This window comes from Bufo bufo, chromosome 1 (genome assembly GCF_905171765.1).
Source record: "Bufo bufo chromosome 1, aBufBuf1.1, whole genome shotgun sequence".
Classification (NCBI taxonomy): Eukaryota; Metazoa; Chordata; class Amphibia; order Anura; family Bufonidae; genus Bufo; species Bufo bufo.
In genome coordinates, this window is record NC_053389.1 from 603,663,279 (window position 1) to 603,686,810 (window position 23,532).

A 23,532-nucleotide genomic window follows, 5' to 3' on the forward strand; every position below is an offset into this window, starting at 1 on the left:
GTAACCAACACCTCCAATCTCATCTCATTGATTGGACTCCAGTTGGCTGACACCTCACTCCAATTAGCTCTTGGAGATGTCATTAGTCTAGGTGTTTACATACTTTTTCAACCAGATCACATTTTATGACCAATTTGTGCAGAAATCCATATCATTCCAAAGGGTTCACATACTTTATCTTGCAACTGTATATAGCACTGTAAATCTGATGGGCAGCAATATATAGTATAACTAAGCTTAGCAACTTTTAAAAACTTTTTAAAAATCTTTTAAAACTAAAAAGACTGTCTCTTCTGGTTCTCTTCTGGCCCTTTGTTTACCTGCAATAACAATCTGTGCCCCTCCCCCTGCTCTGCAAAGGGAGTGAATACAAGCGCTGCCCTGAGTGACATGTCTGCCTGCTGGGAGACTCAGCAGCATGTTGTATTTGTACTACTATAAGTCCCAGCTGTACAATGACACTGCTGATACACACAGGATCTTCCCCCTACCTGTTCTTGTGCAATGCTCTACAGAACTCCTCTAGTCTGTCAGCTCCTGTGCCCAGCATTTGTCTCCTCACTGTCTGCAGCTACTCAGCAAAGCCTTCAGTCCTGAGTCTGTGCTGCTGAAGGGGTTAAAGTTTTTCCTAAAGAATCTAGGGTGAGAGCTCAAACAGGTGATCGGCAGGGGTCCCGGGTGTTGGACCCCCGCCGATCAGATGCTGTTGATCTATCCAGAGGATAGATCAGTTTAAAAAACTGCAGAACCCCTTTAAGTCTAAAGTTAGCTGTCTTGTTACCTTGTTCTCAGCTGTTGTTGCTATTGTTTTTGTCTGTTTTTAAAGAATTTGTCTGTAGAAGACAACCTATTCTCTGAAAATTAAGTCACCCCGGTCATCTGCTGATTTCTTTGGGTCGAACTCCTAGTGATCTGTTCAAATCGGTCATATAAATGGCAGACATGGATGGTAATACATGGATGTGCTCGGTCTACCAGAGTGGGAGCTGCTCTTAATTTGTGACTCTCCTCTTTGGCTCATAGAGTGGCATCTTGAAGAGACAGCACATTTAACGTCTTTGCATCTTTAGATCTTTTGACGTTTAGAAGTAATTTGGTGAAGTTTGGTTATGGTTATTCTAGCCTTGAACCATCAATAATTTTCTGGAATTGTATTCCATACTTTGGATGAACCTTCGTCTTCAAGCTATTCTTGTCTTCCAGTTCTATAGGTTATTTTGAGGAAAGTTGGTGTCTTGGTTCAATGTCTTTTCTAGAATGGTCTTTTCTCCTGCTGGACTTTATCCATTGGGTGTGTTTTTTTTTTATCATTCTAGGCTTCTTCATCTAAAACAGTTTCTGATGTGATTCGGCGTATTCTAAAAATAGTTTTTCCGAATTCTGATGGTTTGGTGATTGTACATTAGAAATTTGTGATCAGTGATATCTTGTCTTCACTAATAAAACTGACCTTTACCACCATTGTTTGGCAAAGAAAATGCCAAGAACAAAATCTCAGTAAAGTCCATGTTTTTATAAATAGTTGTGGTAAAAAAAAGCCTTCACAGAAACTGACATTCATTCCTCTGTATCATTCCTTCATCCAAGACTGTGTTGTCTGCCTATGTTTGTTTTCTATTCTCCAATTACTATCAATGTACTGGATCTACAATAGGTTTGTCACGGACGGGGGTAGGGAAGCGTGCACCCCTGACTGCCACCCACGCCTCTGCCCCTACCTACTTGCACGATCCGTCCTAGGTAACGGGGCGCAACTGGACGGCAGTCCCTAACTTAAGTAAGTGCAGGGGAAAACAAAAGACAGGACAAACAGAACATAAAGCAAGTCAAAACTAGCCTAAGTCAAATACCAGGAAGTCAAATCAGTACAAGGAAGCAACAAGAGCGAGTCCAAACAGAAGCCGGAAGTCAGTACCAGGAGATCACGACAAGCAACAGGGGATGAGCAGAAGCGAGGTCAAACGAGCAGAGCCGAGGTCAGGATTCAGGAGCACAATGCCAGGAATACAGGAGCGTATATAGACCTTAATCACAGACAACCAGTGGCCAGCAGGCTGCCTGTTTAAATAGGCCTGGCTGGTGAGTCACATGACGTGGCCAGCATCACGTGACTCACAGCAGCCCAACTCAGCCGAGCACCAATCATCATTATTGGCGCTCGGCTCCCCTGCTGCTCGCCTGCTGCCATGGAGACGAGGACGCAGGCTACGTCCTTGCCCCTCTCCTTGTGCAGGTTGCCGGCGGTGCTGCGAAGGAAGCACACGCCGCCTGCCCCTCGTTACAAGGTTGTTAGCTATTGTCAACCTCAGTATAAGCCTCACCATTAAACCTTGAAGTCTCTTACATCAATTGTTGGAACATTAGCCTGTGTAATTGTGTCATTTGATGCATATGCACAAATTGAATTGACATCAGTCAACCACTGAGAGAAGTACATACATTAATAGCCTTACGTATATACTGACTAAACCCATTTAGTTTAATATTAGATTATGCGTTCCTCTAAATCAGGGGTGCACGTTTCCTGGTTGGGGGCCACATTGCCAGACTGAACCAATGACGAGGGCCGAAATTAAAATTTAAAGGTGTATTAACAACTGAAATATTGTACTTATGGCATATTGAACACACATTATATACCATTAATGTCTAGTTCCACTTCCAGGACTCCCATCTAATGGGAGAAATACATGAAAAATACATATGAGCAGCCACAAGACATAGGCATACATGTCTGTTACCATATGTTTGGGGGCCGCACAGAATAGTATCAAGGGCCGCATGTGGCCCCCAGGCTGCAGGTTGTGCACCCCTGCTCTAAATGAAAGTGTCTATCTTTTTGTATCTGATTCATTTTCTGTCCTCGCTACATTGCCTGTAGGGTATAAGATAGCTTCAGGTGCATACACTAGTGTTTCCCAGCCTTTTCATGCCAAGTACCCTCTAGTGACAATAACTTCCAGCAAAGTACCCCCAAGGAAGCGATTGGTGATGTTAAAGGGGTTGTCTCACATATTGTCAGATAGGTGCAAGTCCCACCTCTAGGTCAGAGTCCTACCTCTATTGTCAGACAGCAGACAGGTGCAAGTCTCATCTCCAGAACGGGTCCCCGAAAGTGAAGAAAAACTACGCATGCATAGCGTGCTCTCTATTAATTTCTATTGGAGTTCCAAAAATAGCTTCGGAGGGTGCTCGGCTATTTTCAGAAGTCCCATGGAAAGGAATGGAGACTGCACTGCACAAGCGTGGCCACTACTTTATTCACTTCTATGGGCTGGAGACAGCCGAGATAGCGCTCAGCTATGTATTTTCAGCAGTCCCATAAAAATGAATGGAGGGCTGCAGTGCATGCATCGCTGCTCTCCGCTCACTTCTGGGGGTCCAGTTCTGGAAAAAGGTGCCTCTGGGATGCGCACCTATCTGACATTGGTGGCATATCCTAGCAATATGCCATCAATGTCTCAGATGAGACAACCCTTTTAACAAAATAAGGCTATTTTCATGTCCCTGTTAGAGGCTCTATTCTGAGCCTTCGTCCACAGATTTAATAAAATAGTATAAAGTAGTAGATAAAATAGTAATGTGCTTCTCCATTAACACAATGCCTTTGTTGACTTTTAAAGGTGTTTTCTGACCTTAAGAAATTGATGACTTGCCTCCTGGATAGGTCATCAATATCAGATCAATGGGGTCTGACACCAGTTACCCCACCAATCAAGCCCTACCTTCAGCATGCTGCCTGGACTTCCTCTAATAATGACCTCTATAGTTCCCTCAGTAGTATGTACCCAGCCAGCGGCAGAGAGGAGGGCTTGTGTGGCCCTATGGTTAACAGCCCACTCGGAAAATTCCCTGTGGGGTCTATAGCCACTCCGCCCATGGTGGACGGAGCCAGAAGCAGAAGGCTCCATCCACTGGCTAGTGGTTGTGCAGAGCTGAATGGAAGCTACAGTACACTGGTACGGCCAGTATGCAGGGGGCAGAACATTCTGCTTTTTGCTCTGTTCGTTTCTGGCATTGACAGCTGCTGAAAACAGCTGATCCGTGGGGATGCTCGATGTCAGACATTAACTGTTCTGATTTTGATGACCTATCCAGAGGGTAGGTCATGAGTATCTACAGAGTGGAAAACCCCTTTAATTAGTTTTCTACTTAACTGACTATAAACAGCATATGACATTTTTGAGGGGATCCTAAAGATCTTCATGGGATCCACATAGAATTTCTTGTCTTCCAGAACAATCAGAGTGTCTTCTTAGATCCACTATATGAACCAGAGCGTAGTCGCCAAAGGGATTTTCAAGAATCAGACTATTGATAGCCTATTCTCAGGATCATGTCAGCCATGGCAGTGGTATACCTGTGTGGTATGGTTAGCAGGATGCTCCACAGGGCAGTGTGTTCAGGATAAAGGGTGCTGTCGCATAATTTGGGGTTCAGTGTCTCACTCAGTTAGGGCTTTGAAGAGATTCTGTGTGGTAGACCTGAATCCCCAGATACTGTTCCTAAGAGAGGCTGTGCCAGGCAAAGAATTATGTCAGAGACAACAGGGAACTGGGGAGGAGTCTTTGTGGGTGGCCAGGCTTGTTTTGCAACATTAAGGGGATGTTCACACAATGAACAGCGGCGAATCAATGGATGTCGTGTATCTGGACTTCTCCAAAGCATTTGACACTGTACCACATGAAAGGTTAGTATATAAAATGAGAATGCTCGGACTGGGAGAAAACGTCTGTATGTTGGTAAGTAACTGGCTGAGGGATAGAAAACAGAGGGTGGTTATTAACGGTACATACTCAGATTGGGTCACTGTCACTAGTGGAGTACAAATGAGATACACAAGCGGGAGAGTTCAATTGAACGGAGTTCAACTGACCAAGGGAGATGGAGAAATGTACGAAAGCGCCAAACCAAGCTAGGAGTGGGTAGAGAATGTTCTCTACCCACTCCTAGCTTGGTTTGGCGCTTTCGTACGTTTCTCCATCTCCGTTGGTCAGTTGAACTCCGTTCAATTGACCTCCCCCCCCTTGTGTATCTCATTTTTACATAGAGTGCCTTCATTGGACACTTCTTTAGCTGCCTTCCTTGCGTTACTCGGACCTACTGTACCACCACTGTCGGCGCCTACTTTCACACACTCTGGGGATTTTTTCCAGATCCTTGGGTGGTTGAATAAACTTCCCCCCCCCCCCCCCCCCCCTTTTTTCTTTCTAGTGGAGTACCTCAGGGGTCAGTATTGGGCCCTATTATCTTCAATATATTTATTAATGATCTTGTAGAAGGCTTGCATAGTAAAATATAAATTTTGGCAGATGACACTAAATTGTGTAAAGTAATTAACACTGAAGAGGACAGTATACAGCTAAAGAGGGATCTGGATAGATTGGAGGCATGGCCAGAGAAGTGGCAGATGAGGTTTAACACTGACAAATGTAAGGGTATGCACATGGGAAGGAATAATGCAAGTCACCCGTACATAGTAAATGGTAAAACACTCGGTAACACTGACATGGAAAAGGATCTAGGAATTTTAGTGAACAGAAAACTAAGCTGTAGAAACTAGTGTCAGGCAGCTGCTGCCAAGGCCAATAAGATAATGGGTTGCATCAAAAGGGGCATAGATGCCCGTGATGAGAACATAGTCCTGCCACTTTACAAATCACTAGTTAGAGCACACATGGAGTACTGTGTACAGTTCTGGGCTCCTGTGAACAAGGCAGACATAGCAGAGCTGGAGAGGGTTCAGAGGAGGGCAACTAAAGTAATAACTGGAATGGGGGGACTACCGTACCATGAAAGATTATCAAAATTAGGGTTATTCACTTTAGAAAAAAGACGACTGAGGGGAGATCTAATTACTATGTATAAATATATCAGGGGTCAGTACAGAGATCTATATCCATCATCTATTTAGCCCCAGGACTGTGACTGTGACGAGGGAACATCCTCTGCGTCTGGAGGAAAGAAGGTTTGCACACAAACATAGAAGAGGATTCTTTACGGTAAGAGTAAGACTATGGAATTCTCTTCCTGAGGGGGTGGAGATGGTGAATTCACTAAAAGAGTTCAAGAGGGGCCTGGATGTATTTCTGGAGCGTAATAATATTACAGGCTATAGCTACTAGAGAGGGGTCGTTGATCCAGGGAGTTATTCTGATTGCCTGATTGGAGTTGGGAAGGAATTTTTTCCCCCTTAAAGGGAACCTGTCACTGGGATTTTGTGTATAGAGCTAAGGACATCTACAGCTGAATTTTGGCACGAACAGCCGTGATGAAATTCTGCAGGAAACTCACTGGTGGCTGTGTCCTTTCTGTTTCCCATACATCTCAATGGGAGGCAGCGCTGAGCCACGCCAAAAAGTGGAGGCATATATCACAGAACTAAACAGTCAACTGTCAGTTGGGGAAGTAGTTTAAACGTAAAACTTCACAGCAAAACAAGAAACTTCCCCTTAAAACGTAACCTTTAATATTATTAATAAAAAGGACCCACAAAAATAAAAAAACAAAAAACAAAACCCCAGTAATACTCTGAGGTGTCCCTATCTGTCTCTTATTATTAATAATATTAAATGGGAAGCTTCTTGTTTTGCTGTGAAGTTTCATGAATGGGAGACAGAAAGGATACTGGTCACCAGCGCAGGAAACGACACAGTGGACAGAGCCAGAGTGGGAAAGCGCTGAGCACTGTGTAGCGGCTGTGCCGGCGTACTGCAGCTCCGCTCACATCTAGGAGTGTATGTATGTGCCCTGCAGTTTCTGTGGTTAAAAAGACGTAAATGTTGAGTTGCACAGCACGTGCACCCTGTGTGGACATATTGGAAAAATAAACCCTGGCCACAGGCTAGATAAGGAGCATCCATACTCATTCTGCAATTAAACTAGCACTGCAGTTCCACATTTTGTGTAATACTTAGATGATGATTATTGTCGTTGCTTTAGACTGGTAACATGGAGTAAATCTAGGATAGATGAGTGTGATTCATGCATTTTCATTACGTAGGATTACACACAAGATCAAAGCGGTTTCATTAAGTTATTGCGTCCCCCGCCATGACTAACTTTCTTTCTAATTTGTTGATCTTGTCAGTAAGTTCATGCATAATCAAATACCTCTGTCTAGATAGATAACTATGGGGGGAGATTTATCTAAACTGGTTTAAAGGAAAACTGGTTTAGTTGTCCATAGCAACCAATCACATTCCTCCTTTCATTTTCCAAAGGAGCTCTGAAAATGAAAGGTGGAATCTGATTGGTTGCTATGGGCAACTAAGCCAGTTCTACTTTGCACCAGTTTGATAAACCTCCCCCATTCTTTTAGTCACATAATGCCAGTTAAGTCAAAAGCAAAAGTCTAGCGGGGATGGCAAAAAGTTTTTCATCCTGACCTTACCTCACACCCCCCAAAAAATGTCTGCCATTTTTGTCTGCCTGTCACTCAATACATCCGCTGGATGCAAGTATGAATGCGGTGTGTGTACCAGGACTTCATTTCAGTGTTAGCAAAAACGGGACAAAAGACAAATATCTCATAAAATTATACTACTGCAGTGGTACAGTGTGTACACATGTGCAGGCCATAGCGAGCTCCAGCAAATTCCATCTTTCGTGCAGAGATACAGAGAAACAAAGGAAGACCACTCCCTGTATAGTTTATCCATGACCGCCAAGCTACAGACAGCTTTTACATTTTTATTTTTCACTTCTTTGCATCTTTTCTTATGAGTTTTTATTATGGTTTCTTCAACTCCTTTAGAAAGAAGGGGATGCAAAATAACTCTTATCAAGCTCTGCCTCTGATGCCACCAAATGTAAGGCAGCTTTTCTATAAATCAATGGCCTTGAGACATGACTCGGATATTAAGTAAGCCAGCATCTCATCTGCAGACAGCTGTTTCAGGGTGATTGCCCCACATCAGTGCAGAGCAGAGAGTACTGGCTTAACTAAGTGAGAGACCTAAGTCAGGATTTGGGGTACTTTCTCTCCTTGGGGATAGAGCGCCTTAATTGGTGTGAGGAGACCTATAAGCCGTACATGCTCCTTTGGAATTCTGGGAAGATAGGAATGGAAATGAGCTCTTAACAAGCACTGCCTCTGATGCCACCAGATGTAAGGCAGATATCTTATAAGTCAATGTTCGACCCTTTAAATAGGCCTTGAGACATGACTCGGATATTAAATAAGCCAGCACTTATCTGCAGACAGCTGTTTTGGGGGGATTGGCCCTCATCAGTGCAGACCAGAGAGTACTGACTTAACTGGGTGAGAAGCCTAAGTCAAGATTTGGAGGGTACTATCTCTCCTTGGGGAGAGAGCGCCTTAATCGACGTGAGGAGACTTATAGGCCATCCTGGTCAGGATTTCGGGGGTACTATCTCTCCCTCTCACCCAGTTAAAGAGGACCTTTCACCGATTATTACACTGTGAACTAACTATACAGACATGTAGAGCGGCGCCCGGGGATCTCACTGCACTTACTATTATCCCTGGGTGCCGCTCCGTTCTCCTGCTATGTCCTCCGGTATCTCCGTTCACTAAGTTATGGTAGGCGGAGTCTGCCCTTGTTCTTCTGTAGCGCTGGCCAATCGCATTGCAGAGCTCACAGCCTGGGAGAAAATAACCTCCCAGGCTGTGAGCTCTGCGATGCGATTGGCCAGCGCTACAGCAGAACAAGGGCTGACTCCGCCTACCATAACTTAGTGACTGGAATCTCCGCCTACTATAACTTAGTGAGCGGAGATACCGGAGGGCATAACGGGAGAACGGAGCGGCGCCCAGGGATAATAGTAAGTGCAGTGAGATCCCCGGGCGCCGCTCTACATGTCTGTATAGTTAGTTCATAGTGTAATAATCGGTGAAAGGTCCTCTTTAAGCCAGTACTCTCTGCTCTGCACTGATGAGGGGTAATCACCCCGAAACAGCTGTCTGCAGATGAGGTGCTGGCTTACTTAATATTCGAGTCATGTCTCAAGGCCTATTAAAAGGGTTGAACATTGACTTATAGGATATCTGCATTACATCTGGTGGAGGCAGAGCTTAAGAGCTCATTTGCATCTCTTTCTTCCCAGAATTGCAGAGGAGCATGTATGGCCTATAAGTTTCCTCACGCCGATTAAAGTTCTTTCTCTCTCGAAGAGATAGTACCCCCCAACTTCAACTCCTTTAGCCATAGGGAAAAACTCCAGATAAGACAGCATCATGCGTACCTAGACCTTGCAGCATTTTATAAAACACATTAAAAAACACCATGATAACTTTTTGTCTGTAGTGCATAATTCACTATGGAAATGGCTGTATAAAAATTACAAAAGAAAGTTTTCAAAAAACCCCACAAAAAAAAGGTAAAAACGGCCTAAAAAGACGATGTAAAACAACCCCTAGCTGGACTTTTCTACCTAGAGATGCATGGTATGTCTGTTGTTAACCCTTTGCTGCATTTGATATATATATAGCTACAAATATGCATAGATACCAGTGATCAGCAACCTTCGGCACTCCAGCTGCTGTGAAACTACAACTCCCAGCATGCAAACATGCCCGGCTGTTCTCACAACTCCCATAGAAGTGAATGGAGCTGTAGGGAGTTGTAGTTTCTGACTGTCTGGAGTGCCGATCCCTGGTCTATGCACTGGATCACATCATACAGCTATAGAACATATAGGAGACATCTTTTCCCGTGTTTTGTTTCCTTGTGCTCTTCACTTGCTTGTGTTGGTGTCAGATCATTAGTGAGCAGTTATCTCTCTCACCGCTGGATGTAAATGACGGACAGACACACTGACTACTCTGAAGAAGGAGTTCATGTTCTATGCATCTCTGAAGGATGGAGCTAGAAACAGGCTTTCTGCCAAACACAGGGGTTTTGTGAGATCTGGAGCTCTGCGAATCCGTTTATTTTAGGATTGATTGATGGCTGGAGGTGTGGGAAGAGCGGTACATTCTTCCTCCTGTTTTCTCTGTGCTATATAGAGGCGTCTTAATATGAAGTATAAGTGATCAGGAGTGGATACTATGACACAATGTGCTCGCTCCAGGATTGTGCTGGCAAGGCTGCCGCTGGCTCAGGTGTGTGGGCGTCCGGAAGTCTTGTTAATGTAGGGATTGCTATGATTCTCAGCTCTGACCTGCCTCTCTGTGCAAAAAGATTGCCGTTTATATGTTAGATAAACCGCTAGAAGATCATGAGAAGAAATCCAAATAATATTAATTAAAGGGGTATTCTGGTTGTGTGACATTATCCCCCTATCCACAGTATAGGGGATTGCTATAACATCGGGGTGAGAGTGCTGGTACCCTCACTGATCACCAAAATCAGGACCCCATATTCCATGGAGTACCTCGAAATGAACGGCGTGGTCGGTTGGGCATGCGCACTGCCCCTCCATTCATTTCTATGGGAGTTTCGGAGATAGCTGAGCACTGTAGTCGGAGCAATGGCATTTCAGGGGGCTCCACGGGGTACAGGGTTCCCGTTCTTGTGAGTGTCGGAAGTCCCAGCAGTAGGATCCTCCAGATGTAATAGTTATCTATCCTGTGGGTAGGTGGTAACTTCAACCAGAATTCCCCTTTAGGGCTCATGCACACGCAAACAGCCCCGGCCGTTTTTGCACCGCATCACGGATGTGAACCCATTCACTTGAATGGGTCCCTAATCCAAAAGGTCCGGGACCTTTTTTTTTTGCGGTGCGGACAGATAATGGACCCATTCAAGTTCGTCTGCGGCAGCCGCAATATATGGAACTAGCTGATACAGGTGGCAGCCATGTTTTATTCATCTTACTTTTTGAATTAAAGGGAAACTCCATCTGGGACAGGACTTTGTGGACCTTTGGGTCTGCTATCATTGATGGTTCTGATATAGCAATCGTTTGCAGAAAAAGTTTTACATCAGGGCTGGACAAATCACTGAAAACTATGCCCACCTTTGCAAACTTGTTTTTTATTCCCTCAATGCATATAAAATGACAAATTAAGCAACTTTGCAATATGTGTTAATTAAAAAAAATGGTGTTTCTACAGTTTCTACAGCTCCTTTGCCGACTATGCATCTCCATGGAGACAGACAGTGTAATTTGGTCATACAGTATGTCTATCCGTCTTCTACTCCTGGCTAACCCATCAAATATATGTTCGCACAAAGACTGCAAGATTAGACTGACTACACACAGATTGTTTGCAGTCTGTTACCATGGAGATACCTAGTCTGCAGAGGAGCACAGACACAAAATGTCTTAAAGGCGTTCTCTGACCATGTTTCCTAAGTGGTAATTTGCACTTACTTGCAGGAGGAAGATCTTTTAAATAGTACTTACCCATCCCTCGCTCCGCGATGCTGCCAGCTCTTCCACCTGGGAAGCGGCTGGATGTGGGACCTGGACAGAAGAGCTTGCAGCCCATGTGAGCGCAGAGGAAGCATCAGCATTGCGGAGCAAAGGAGGGGTAAGTATTATGTACTGCTTAGGTGAAATGGGCGGAAAACCCCTCTTATTAAGAGGCATTGAAAATTTGCTTTTCATTTTAGTTTTTGACAATTAAAATTTTAGTTGTGATGGTGTACTGTACATAGCCTTGCCTTTGTGGGCTGTTTTTACTGTTGTCTGTGGTTTTGTAATGTTGCTGTTCTAAAAAATGAGCTAACTCCTAAAGTGGTCTACAGTATGTGGTGTGTAGACTCAAGAGCATCGGTAAATTGTCTACCCCTACTTTAGCTGGCATCAATACCTTGAATAGGGCAACCTTAATTTTGTATGCATGCTTATGTCTAGTGAACAAGCACAAGGGTTGATATGTTAGAACACTGTAGATTTCAGTTCTTGTAGAGTAAACCCCTGATTTGATATGGTAGGATTGTGACATAAGCTTAAAGGGGCTGTCTCATCTGAGACCTTGGTGGCATATTGCTAGGATATGCCACCAATCTCAGATACTGTATGTGCAGGAACGCCGCACATGTTCAGGCGCCCTCCATTCATTTCTATGGGACCAAAAATAGCCGATGTGCGTGTGTCAAGCTGGGACCTGGAAGTGGAGAGCAACAGGGACTTGTTGAGCAGACAGCAGCATTATGGGATTGGTGAGAGTGAGTGATACTTCATTTTCTTTTTGTTTAAGTCCATTCTACTACTTATTTAAAAATATTCCTCTTGAAAACCCCTTTAATATGATATAATACAATTTAATATTTGTAAGTACATCTTTGTGGACCTGTACTGACATGTGTCTATGGACTAGTCCCTCAGAGCCAAGGATCACATCCTCAACTGTCCCCACCTGCTGTTGTGTTTAGTTAAAGGGGTTTTCTGACAGTTTTTTTTTTTACTGATAACCTATCCTATCCAGAGAATAGGTCATTAGTAAAAAACTGTCAGAAAACTCTTTTAAAGGAAGCTTTCTGGATCTGTACTTTATGCCATATTATATTAGTGTAAGTTCTTAAAGGGGGTTTCTGGGCCTTTACTGTTGATGATTTACGGAGCTGTGATGTTACGATGCCTGGTTTTGGCACACAACTCCTGAAAACAACTGATCACAGTGGTGCTGGGAGCCGAACCTGTCACGGCTGAGGGTGGGGGAAACCCTCAGCCGTGCGGTGTCAATAAGAAAGGGTAGCTGCTGGGCCAGGACAGGAAACAGGGAGCATGTCACCTCCTATAGTGTCCCTAAATCTGACCCTGACTCCTAGCTGTATGAGCCAACCCTGATGGTAAGAGGGCTCATACTCCGGAACCTAGGGTCACTACTAGCCCTCAGGATAGCCCTGGAACTAGGAGCAGGGTAAGACGACCTGTTCCTGCTAGGCACGGATGAACAGGAGTCTCACTGGCCAGGCTGCAAGGAATGGGGAACATATACAGCAGAGGGCAACCCGTGCAGAAGTGCTAATGTCCACACCAAACACAAAAGGACACAGCACACACACAAAGCACACAGGAACCCAGAAACCATAAGCTGCAATAAACATAGAGACACCACTAGACATATAATAAGATAAGAACATCTATGTCTAAACATTACTTATGACCAAGGGTGGCCCTTACTGGACAGATGGTATATGAGACCAGGAGGATGACTCCAGCAAACACCATGGCTGGAGTACCCCTCAGCTACTGGCATCCAGCAGGAGCTAAATAGCCCAAGTAGCCACACCCACACACAGACACACCCAGTGTTCACTCACTAGGAAGGGAATTAACCCTTCCAACACCAGGCAAGGGAAAAAGGCACTTAAAGGGGAAGTGTACACACAAACATCACACTCCACCTGTTACCGCTGGCAATGGCATGCGAGGCAACCATGCCCTGAGAAACAGCCACAAGGCCGAGACACTGCCACCACATGCACACAACACACGTTGCCACGGGCAACCGCAAGTGAAGGAAAGTGTCACAAAACACACAAGGCCGTGACAGAACCCTTGCAAGTCAGATAGGCCATCAGCAGTAACGTCCCAGAAAACCTCTTTAAAGTGGTTCTCCGGGCTCTCCTATATTAATGACCTATCTTCAGGATAGGTCATCAATATCAGATAGGCGGGACCCCAACACCTGGCACCCATTCAGCTATATGAGGAGACGGCAGCGCTTGCGGTGTACACGTGCTGTCTCCTGTCGCTCTTCCTGCTGTTATGTCTATGGCAAAGCAGCAGCAAACAGGAAGAGAAAAGGGAGAGGCCATGGTCACATTCCGCACGCCGTCTCCTTATACAGCTGATCAGCGAGGGTGCCAGGTGTCAGACTCCCGCCGATCTGATATTGATGACCTGTCCTGAGGATAGGTCATCAATATAGGAGAGCCCAGAAAACCTCTTTTAAGGTCCCAGCAAAGAACACAAGATTTCTATCGTCATGATTCAGTTTGTACCAATGTGACACCGGCGTCTCTCTATAGTGTTCCAGAATCTTTACAGGAAAGTGGGCAGCACACGCTGTACTAAATGATTTAAATTTAGTACAGTACAGAGGGAACACTGCTGTTTATAGATCCAGGAAGCGTGTTGCTTCAGTGAGATCCTAATTTATTGTGCCGTCTTAGTACAACATGTAGATGTGAACTTAAGACTCTGACAATGTGTTTCCTAAAAACATACAAGATTGGTAATACTATGTATCTGTATTCATTTATAGCATCTATGGTGTAAATTATTGAAAATTAGCTGGGACACGAGAAGCCGTTCCCCTCCCGCTAAGCCCTGCCCATGCCGCAACCACTTTTCAGAAAAGTAGTGAGCATTTACGTGAAATTTTTGTGACTTTTGGGCTCCTCTTTTCTGGTGCACAGTACTTGATGAATTCCCTCTATGGTTTTCATGGTGTTGCCTCTCATCCTTTGTTTAAAGACATAGGAGCATATTTACTAAAACTAGTAACGTTGTATACGCCTCTTAGTTAAAAGTCTGCTGGTGAAGGATGCATCCAATTTATTAAGAGGCATGGACCCCAAAATAAATTGACTATCCTTGCCCAGAAACTGAAATCAACTATAATTTACACCAGTTTCTGAAGGGGAGGTCCCACCCCCTCCCACTAAGTCCCACCAACTTCTCTCGACACTTTTCAAAAGTGTAAAGAGTTGCAAATTATAGTACAAATATTAATGCGTGACTTTTTTATGCCGCTTTTGTTTCGCATATCTATTAATAAATTCATTATTCCTCTCATTAGCTCAGATTGGCACACAACCGTGGGCAGAAAATTGTCAAGTAAGCTTGGCTGCATTGCAACTGTTGGTCTAATAACAGTGGAGCATCAATCAGGTTGCAGGATTCATACGTAAACTTGGTATATTTTGGTAATGGCTGCTTTGCACCATGTCTGTACAAGAAGTGGTGGCACCAACATCTATCACTTTGGAAGAGGTCTGATGCTTAGGGGGTATTGTCTCCCCTTAAGGATACCAGCTATGTATGGAGACTCAATGGCAATGTTCCATGGGAAAAAAATGTATCTCCCAGACGAAGAGAACCGTCTCTCTAGTTTTACCTACTGGAAGTGGCTCCCTATAAGTCAATGTCTGACTTTGAGAAGCCTTGGAACATGACAGGAAAACAAAATCCATCCACAGACAGCTGTTTTGGCGTGCCTGCCTCCTCATTGGTATGGAGAAGGATTCTGGCTGGCTGAGTGAGATGCCTAGGATGCAACTTAGTAGAAGTGATCCATGGGAAAATGATATGCAAAGATGTGTCTCCCGGAGAAATAGAACCATCTCCCTGGAAGATGTCTAATGTAAAATGGGGTTGCCATGTTCAGTTTTTTTTTATGCAGTTCTTAAAGCTAAAACCAGAAGTGGATTTAGAACTGTTCGCAGTTTATGATCCGTTCCTGGTTTTGACTTCAAAAACCGAATAAAAAAATCTGAACATGGAAACCCAGCCTCAGACAGGTATCCAAGTCATTTTAAAGAGGACCTTTCATGGGTCCAAACATTATAAACTAAGTATCTGGATACATAGGGCATAGTGCAGGGATCTAACTGCACTTACTATTTTTTCTGGGAGCCACTGCGTTCCCCCACCGTGGCCCCCGTTGTATTCTCCCGCCTGGTATGCTAATTTTAGCATCGGAGCAATGAGGAGGAGACAGAGTCTTTCTCTACTGGGCGTCTCCTTCTCCCCTGGCTGTAGCGCTGTCCAATCGCAGCGCAGAGCGTCACAGCCAGGGGGGGAGAAAAACCTCACCTTCTTCCTGGCTCTGACGATCTCCGCTGCGATTGGACAGCTCTACAGCCAGGGAGAAGGAGGCGCCCACGGAGAAAGACTCTGTCTCCTCCTCATTGCTCTGATGCTAAAATTAGCATACCAGGTGGGAGAATACAACAGGAGTCACAGCGGGCGAACGGAGCGGCGCCCAGGAAAATAGTAAGTGCAGTTAGATCCCTGCACTATGCCCTACATACCCTGATACTTAGTTTATAATGTTTGGACCCATGAAAGGTCCTCTTTAGGTTACCCGCAATTTAGTGGCAGTAATCATTGCTCATATTGATGGCTTTAAAGGTAATGTGTTACCAGGTTTATGCACTTAGCATAAATTAGTGACAGAGACCTTGATTATAGCGGTGCATCACTAACTTGCATTAGTTTATAGAACATCACACTTTATTAGGTGCAGCACAAGCCAAGCGCTCAGTCCTCTCTATATGCAAGTGCTCGGCAGTCTGCTGACTCCCACCACCTAATCAACACTGATTGACAGCTTTTTCCCTATGTACAGTATAGAGAAAAATATGTTGTCAATTTTCTCTGGAAGGACAAGAGAGCCCCCTGCTCATGAACATAAGGTGTCAGTGCTGGGTTTGGAAGCACCTAATGAAGTGTGGTATAATGGAAACGGCTTCGATTTAACTAGTTAGCAACTCAACACTATAATCGGAGGCTCTCTCACTACCCTACGGTGCCCTCTGATAAGGCAGTACAAACCTGGTGATAGATTCCCCTTAATGTATATGTGTGCTTTTCATGAATAAGGTCCTTGGTAGATTCCAAACCAATGTTGAAAACAGTATGGCAATGTGGTCGGAGTGATTGTCTTAATGAATAAGTGGTGTGGCTGTAGTGTGAGTTCATGGATGGTGATTGCCTCCTGGATGACATACATTGTTCCACTCTTCACCATCGTCAATGTGGGAACCACTGGGTGTCATACTCACTCCGCCATGTACTAATTATTCTGGTTATACAAGTTCTGTATCTATCAAACAGTCTGATGATTTTGTTTCTTCTCCATGTTCAGAAGTGCCTCCGGCTGAACCCTGATGCTCCAGTTTGGGTGTCCAAACAGCGCATCTTGTGCACCCTCAACCACAGCCTGAAGGACGTTCTGAATTATGGACTCTTCCAGCCAGCTTTTAATGGTAGAGCTGGGAAATTCCTTGATGAAGAGCGACTGCTACGGGAATATCCACCTTCTTTGGCCACACCTGTACCCTACCTAGAGGTAAGCTTGCGGCCTTTTACCTAAAAAGTAATTATACAAGATTATGGTATAGTACTACTTAATTGGAGGACATATAAGAAGCAGAAGCCCTTTACGTTTACCAGTTACTTTCTCCTCTACACACTCTTTTTTAGATCTTTTCAATTTTTGATCTTTCCTTTTGTTGTAGAGTTGTAGAATAGGCTCGGGTATTCTATGCCGCCCAGGAGCTGTGATCGGCTGTCTGCTGCTCTTATTCTAACGTCTGTGATTGGAGAGATGATGTATCACATATGTTATAACTTCTGCTGGGAATTATGTATTTTACATCACCTGCTAATTTGTACAATCATGATAAAATGCATTTCTATCTGCATACATGTACCTTACATAGGCCTCCTTGTTCTTGTGTCTTTCCCTTTTTTTTTCAGTTCCGCTATAAGAGAAGAGTTTATACACAGACACTACTGGACGACAAGCAGTTTGCCAAACTTCACACCAAAGTAAGTAAAATAGTAAAAATCCAGGCACTCGGTTTATAATGGTAGACAGTTCTCTATGTCAGTCAATATTTGTGTCCAGTATCAGTCAACAAAAAATAGATTATCTTTGAATGCCTAGTTTATTATTATATCTTTTTATACACTTATATAGCGCTACTATATTCCGCAGCACTTTACACACATTAACCATCTGACTGTCCCTACTGGGGCTCACAATGTAAGTTCCCTATCAGTATGTCTTTGGAGTGTGGGAGGAAACCCACCCAAACACGGGGAGAACGTACAAACTCTATGCAGATGTTGTCCTTGGTCGGATTCGAACCTAGGACCCCAGTGCTAACCACATTATATTCCTCTTAATTGGTAAATTGCCTAAGAGATGGGTCACCTAGACACCACACACTCTACTGCACCAATTCTCTTCTGTTAGGCCCTACTATACCTCTGTATCCCTGTGAGCCCTGTATGATGCCTTCTTACCGAGACCTCTATCAGATGCTGTATTTAGTGAATGACATCATACCGCGTCTTACAAGAGACAACATATGGCGTCACATGGAATACCTACATCACCATGGTATCTGTGGTCTCTATTAGTGTGTACAGTCTTTATGCACATGGCTTCTGTATGAAGTGTTAGAAGAAGCCAGGCTCACAATTACATTTGGGTAAATGGCTGGTAAACTCTACATGAAACCAATCTGATTAATAGTAAAATTGGAGCAATAAGGGATATAACATTTTTAGCAGCCCCAAGAACTCTTCCAAATCTTCATCAAGTCAGACTTTTCTTTCCTGCCTGTTGAGGACCATAACTACATTTCTGTGACTTCATAAGATTCTATGGGTCAAAGATCTTGGTACCATTAATGGTGTAAAAAAGAGGTACATGGGAGTTGTGGAGGTCAAGATAAGGCGTAGTAAGGCTGATCATACATAAGATACCTGTAGGTCAAACATTTGTTCATCTGACAACTATTGGATTGGACGTGTTAAAATTCACCAGCTTCCAGATCCTTCTGTCCCCTGACATCTGCTGTCAGGAAAGAGTTGAGAGGGCCCCATGGATCTTCGAGAGCACTGCAGTTGGAATTGAAATAGTTAAAGGGGTTGTCTCACTTCAGCAAATGGCATTTATCATGTAGAGAAAGTTAATACAAGGCACTTACTAATGTGTTGTGATTGTCCATATTGTCTCCTTTGCTGGCTGGCTTCATTCATTGATTTTTCCATCACATTATACACCACTCATTTCCAGGGGTTATGGCCACCCTGTAATCCATCAGTGGTGGCCGTTCTTGAACATTATAGGAGAAAGTGCCAGTCTGTGTGCACTCCCACCGTCCCAGCCACCAGAGAGGCTGGCGCCTTTTTCTATAGTGTGCAAGCACGGCCACCTCTGCTGGATTTCAGGGTGGTCGTAACCATGGAAATGCGCAATGTATAATGTGATGGAAAAATGAAAAAAGCCAGCAAAGAAAGCAATATGTACAATCATAATACAATAGTAAGGGCCTTGTATTAAATTTCTCTACATGATAAATGCCATTTGCTGACATGAGACAACCCCTTTAATTGTTAAAATTCCAAATGATTAATTATTAGGCTTGTTAATCCTTGGTAGCTTGTTGTTTCACCCTCTGCTTTACAGAGAGCACAGCTTAGAGGAAACACTCGTCGAGATACCCCCATACACATCAGATGGTCGGGCAGGCCTGCCGGAATCATAGTAACATAGTTTATAAGGCTGCAAAAAGACATCTGTCCATCCAGTTCGGCCTGTTATCCTGCAAGTTGATCCAGAGAAAGGCAATAAAAAAAAACTGTGATGTAGAAGCCAATTTTCCCCACTTTAGGGGAATAAAAAATTCCTTCCCGACTCCAATCAGGCAATCAGAATAACTCCCTGGATCAACGACCCCTCTCTAGTAGCTATAGCCTGTAATATTATTACGCTCCAGAAATACATCCAGGCCCCTCTTGAACTCTTTTAGTGAACTCACCATCACCACCTCCTCAGGCAGAGAGTTCCTTAGTCTCTCTGCTCTTACCGTAAAGAATCCTTTTCTATGTTTGTGTACAAACCTTCTTTCCTCCAGACGCAGAGGATGTCCCCTCTTCACATTTGGGAGAGGTAATTGTCTTTGGTTATTGCCAAGAACCTGTTTCCTTTATGAGATATACAAGTTTCAGTTTCCCAGTCTATATCTGGGTAGTTGAAGTCCCCCATAATAACCACCTCATTATGATTTGCCGCCTTGTCTATCTCGTTTAGTAGTAGATTTTCTGTTTATAGTAAACTCCTATTAGTAGTTGTTTATTGTTTTTAGCTCCATGTATCTCTACCCACAGTGACTCCACATGTTCATGTCCCTCACTTATATCTTCTCGGAGTGTGGGCTTTAGACAGGACTTTACATAAAGGCAGACGCCCCCTCCCCCTCTCCGGTTTTGACGATCCTTTCTAAACAGACTGTAACCTTGTACATTAACTGCCAGTCATAGCTATCATCCAGCCATGTCTCAGTTATTCCCACCATGTCATAGTCCTCCTCACACATCACTAATTCCAGTTCCCCAGTTTTATTAGTCAGGCTTCTGGCATTAGTATACATACATTTGAGAGGTTTATGTATATTTTTTACCCTACACCTTTCCTTCTGAACTGTTCTAGTCCCTCCTTCCATTCCTCCCCCATTCCCACTACCTTGCCCCCGGTCTCTATCTGCACTATCTTCCCCTCCTATAATGTAATTACCCTCCCCCCCAGTCCCTAGTTTAAACACTCCTCCAACCTTCTAGCCATCTTTCTCCCCAGCACAGCTGCCCCTTCCCCATTGAGGTGCAGCCCATCCCTACGATAGAGCTTGTAGCCGACAGAGAAGTCGGCCCAGTTCCCCGGGAACCCAAACACCTCCTTCTTACACCAGCTCTTGAGTCACTTGTTTACCTCCCTAATCTCCCGCTGCCTTTCTTGTGTGGCTCGTGGTACAGGTAGTATTTCGGAAAACACTACCCTTGCCCTAAGCTTGTGACCTAAATCCCTAAAATCTTTTTTAAGGACGCTCCACCTACCTCTAACTTTTTTTGATTCCGATATGGACCATGACTGCTGGATCTTCTCCAGCCCCTCCCAGTAATCTGTCAACCCGATCCGCGATGTGTCGAACTCTAGCGCCAGGAAGACAACACACTGTTCGGCGATCACGGTCTTTGTGACAGATTTCCCTATCTGTACCCCTAATAATTGAGTCTTCCACTACCAGCACCTGTCTGGCCTGCCCTGCTCTGCTGGCCCCCTGCTTACTGGAGCTGACGTTCCCCTGACTGGCAGAGGAACACGTGAAGGCTCACAAACTCGTGTTGTTTGTCTGCTTGTATAAGTGCAGCTCTCAAACAACTTCAAACCAGACTGCTCTTTTTTTCCTCTGGATTCACTGCCACTCCCTAGTGCAGGCGTGGCCAACCTGAGGCTCTCCAGCTGTTGTAAAACTACAACTCCCACCATGCCCTGCTGTAGGCTGATAGCTGTAGACAGTCTAAGCATGCTGGGAGTTGTAGTTTTGCAACAGCTTGAGAGCCACAGGTTGGCCATCCCTGCCCTAGTGGTTCAGCCGAAATACAGTACATCCAATGTGTATGTCAGCTTTAGGCCTGATGCACACAGCCGTATGTATTTTGCGGTCCTCAAACCGCGGATCTGCTAAATACAGATACCACCCATGTGCATGCTGCATTTTTATAATAGTACTGCCTTTTCCTGTTTGCAAAATGGACAAGAATAGGACCTGTTCGATAATTTTTTGAACAGCCGCACGGATACAGACAGCACACTAATGACATCCATGTGCGGTCCTTATTTTTTGCCCACCTATAGAAAGGAGTGGGTCCATGTGTGGCCTGCATAATATTGCATATTGGATGCGGATCTAAACACTGGTCCATGTGCATGATGTCTTTGGCCTCATTCACACAACCGTAGTTCTGGTCTGCATCCGAGCCGCAGTTTTTGCGGCTCGGGTGCGGACCCATTCACTTCAATGGGGCCGCAAAAGATGCGGACAGCACTCCGTGTGCTATCCGCATCCGTTGCTCCGTTCCATGGCCCCGCAAAAAAAATATAACATGTCCTATTCTTGTCCGTTTTGCAGACAAGAATAGGCATTTCTACAATGGGCGTGTGCATTTCTACAATGGGCGTGTGCAAAAAAAGGGTACATACAGTATATGGTAGCATAAAGTAGGAAAAACATATGAGTTTTTCCTACTTTATGCTACCATATACTGTATGTACCCTTTTTTTTTATTGTCAGTATACTAAACCCCGTCTGTGTACACTAGATCTATATTTTTGAGACCGAGCACGTTCACCACCAATCTTGTGTACGTGGTGGTGAAGAGGTCTTTCAGCAGACCATCATTGTTCAACCAGTGAAAATCCAGTCTTTGTACATGTTATAACATATGATTTTTTTTTCTCGCCTTCTTTTGATCTGTTTACTGAATTTTTTTTTCAATTGAAATATGAATGTCATATGAACAATGAGCAAACAAATGTGTCAACGGATTACAAGAAAATTAGGTACAGTACATAATTGCAACAAAAGCTTCCCAATAGCCCTTACCCCCCTTCCCCTCGCCCCACACACACTTGTAGCCATGTTTTTAACAAGAATCGTCAATTAATGCATATCAGACTGTGGAGCATTCAAAGGATTACACCCACACAGCAATTCAGTCATATAGAAAATGGTATGTTGGAAAATCTGCATACATCTGACTTGTATACAGTCGAACGGGTGCCACAGAGGAAAAGACTTCGAGGTGAGACATATTTAATCTGTTAAGAGTGTGTCATAAGTACCATATTTTTCGCCCTATAAGATGCACTGGCCTATAAGACGCACCTAGGTTTTAGAGGAGGACAATAAGGAAAAAATTTTTTTCATTAGACCTCAGATCAGATCAGCAATCAGACCCCCAATATTAATCAGACCTCAGCTCACAGCCCCAATCAGATCCCCAATGTTAATAAGACCTCAGATCAGAGCCCAATATAAAGAAACCCCCAATCAGACCTCAGATGAGACCCCCATGCCTTATATCAGTCCTCCATGCCTCATATCAGCCCTCAGCCATATGTGATCAGCCCCCAGCCCTAATTCAGCAGCCCCCAGCCATATGTAATCAGCCCCCAGTCATAATTCAGCAGCCCCAGCCATATGTAATCAGTATCCAGTTATATAATCAGCCCCCAGCCATAATTCACCAGCCCCCAGCCATAATTCAGCAGACCCCAGCATCAGATCACAAAATAAATAAACCACTTACCTCTCCTGGACGCCGCTGCTCCTCACCGCCTGCGATCTTCTTCCTCCTGCTGTCGGTTGTGCTGTGAACCAGCAGGCACAGCGTGAGGTCACAGAGCGCCCTTACGCTGTGCGCAGCCACTGCACAGCCGAGGACCAGGAAGTGGTAAGTACAGAGCCTTTACCGCTTCCCGGTCCTCCGGTACTAATGAGTGCTTCCATAATGGAAGCGCTCATTAGTATTCACCCCATAAGACGCAGGGACATTTTTCCCTCACTTTAGGGGGAAAAAAGTGCATCTTATGGGGCAAAAAATACGGTAATTACAGCCATCCTAGTGCCGGACATGCTGCCGCATGGCAACGCTTCTCTCAGCTCTGCAGTCAGTCACTACAAACCTTAGCTAAGCTCCTGATGAATTACTAGAGTAAAGAAACACGTGGAGCTAGATGCTGATGTAGGGATCCTAGCTCGCTGAGCATTTTTTGTAATCAAGTAGCCTAGATAGCTGAGAGTCAGTGATCATCTCTAAAAGGGCATTGCGCTACCATAAATCATAGGTTTGTCGCCCTTTTATCATGTACTACATGCAGGACATGATGATTGTCTAGGGTGGGCATCTAGACTTCTGCCCACTTTGAGCAGCATTTATATACATGCTTTCATTATCCCCGAGTCTACCACGAGCACACGGTTATCTATATGGTGTGAACAGTAGAGACATTTTCCCAGATGATCAGACATGCTCTCCTACTTCTCCTCCTCCTCCTCCTCCTCACAATCCTGTGTCTGGCTTTAAGACAAC

General features: G+C 44.4%; 1 protein-coding gene across 10 annotated transcripts in view; it reads left to right on the forward strand.

Annotated features, from left to right (window-relative positions):
• SHANK3 (SH3 and multiple ankyrin repeat domains 3) overlaps positions 1–23,532 on the forward strand; it is a 448,201-nt gene that overhangs the window by 225,003 nt on the left and 199,666 nt on the right. For all 10 annotated transcript variants that reach the window (XM_040413566.1, XM_040413565.1, XM_040413567.1 and 7 more), the window contains 2 exons: positions 16,733–16,936; positions 17,347–17,418. In XM_040413566.1, the coding sequence (XP_040269500.1) occupies positions 16,733–16,936; positions 17,347–17,418 (276 nt within the window). The remainder of the gene's footprint in view (positions 1–16,732; positions 16,937–17,346; positions 17,419–23,532) is intronic.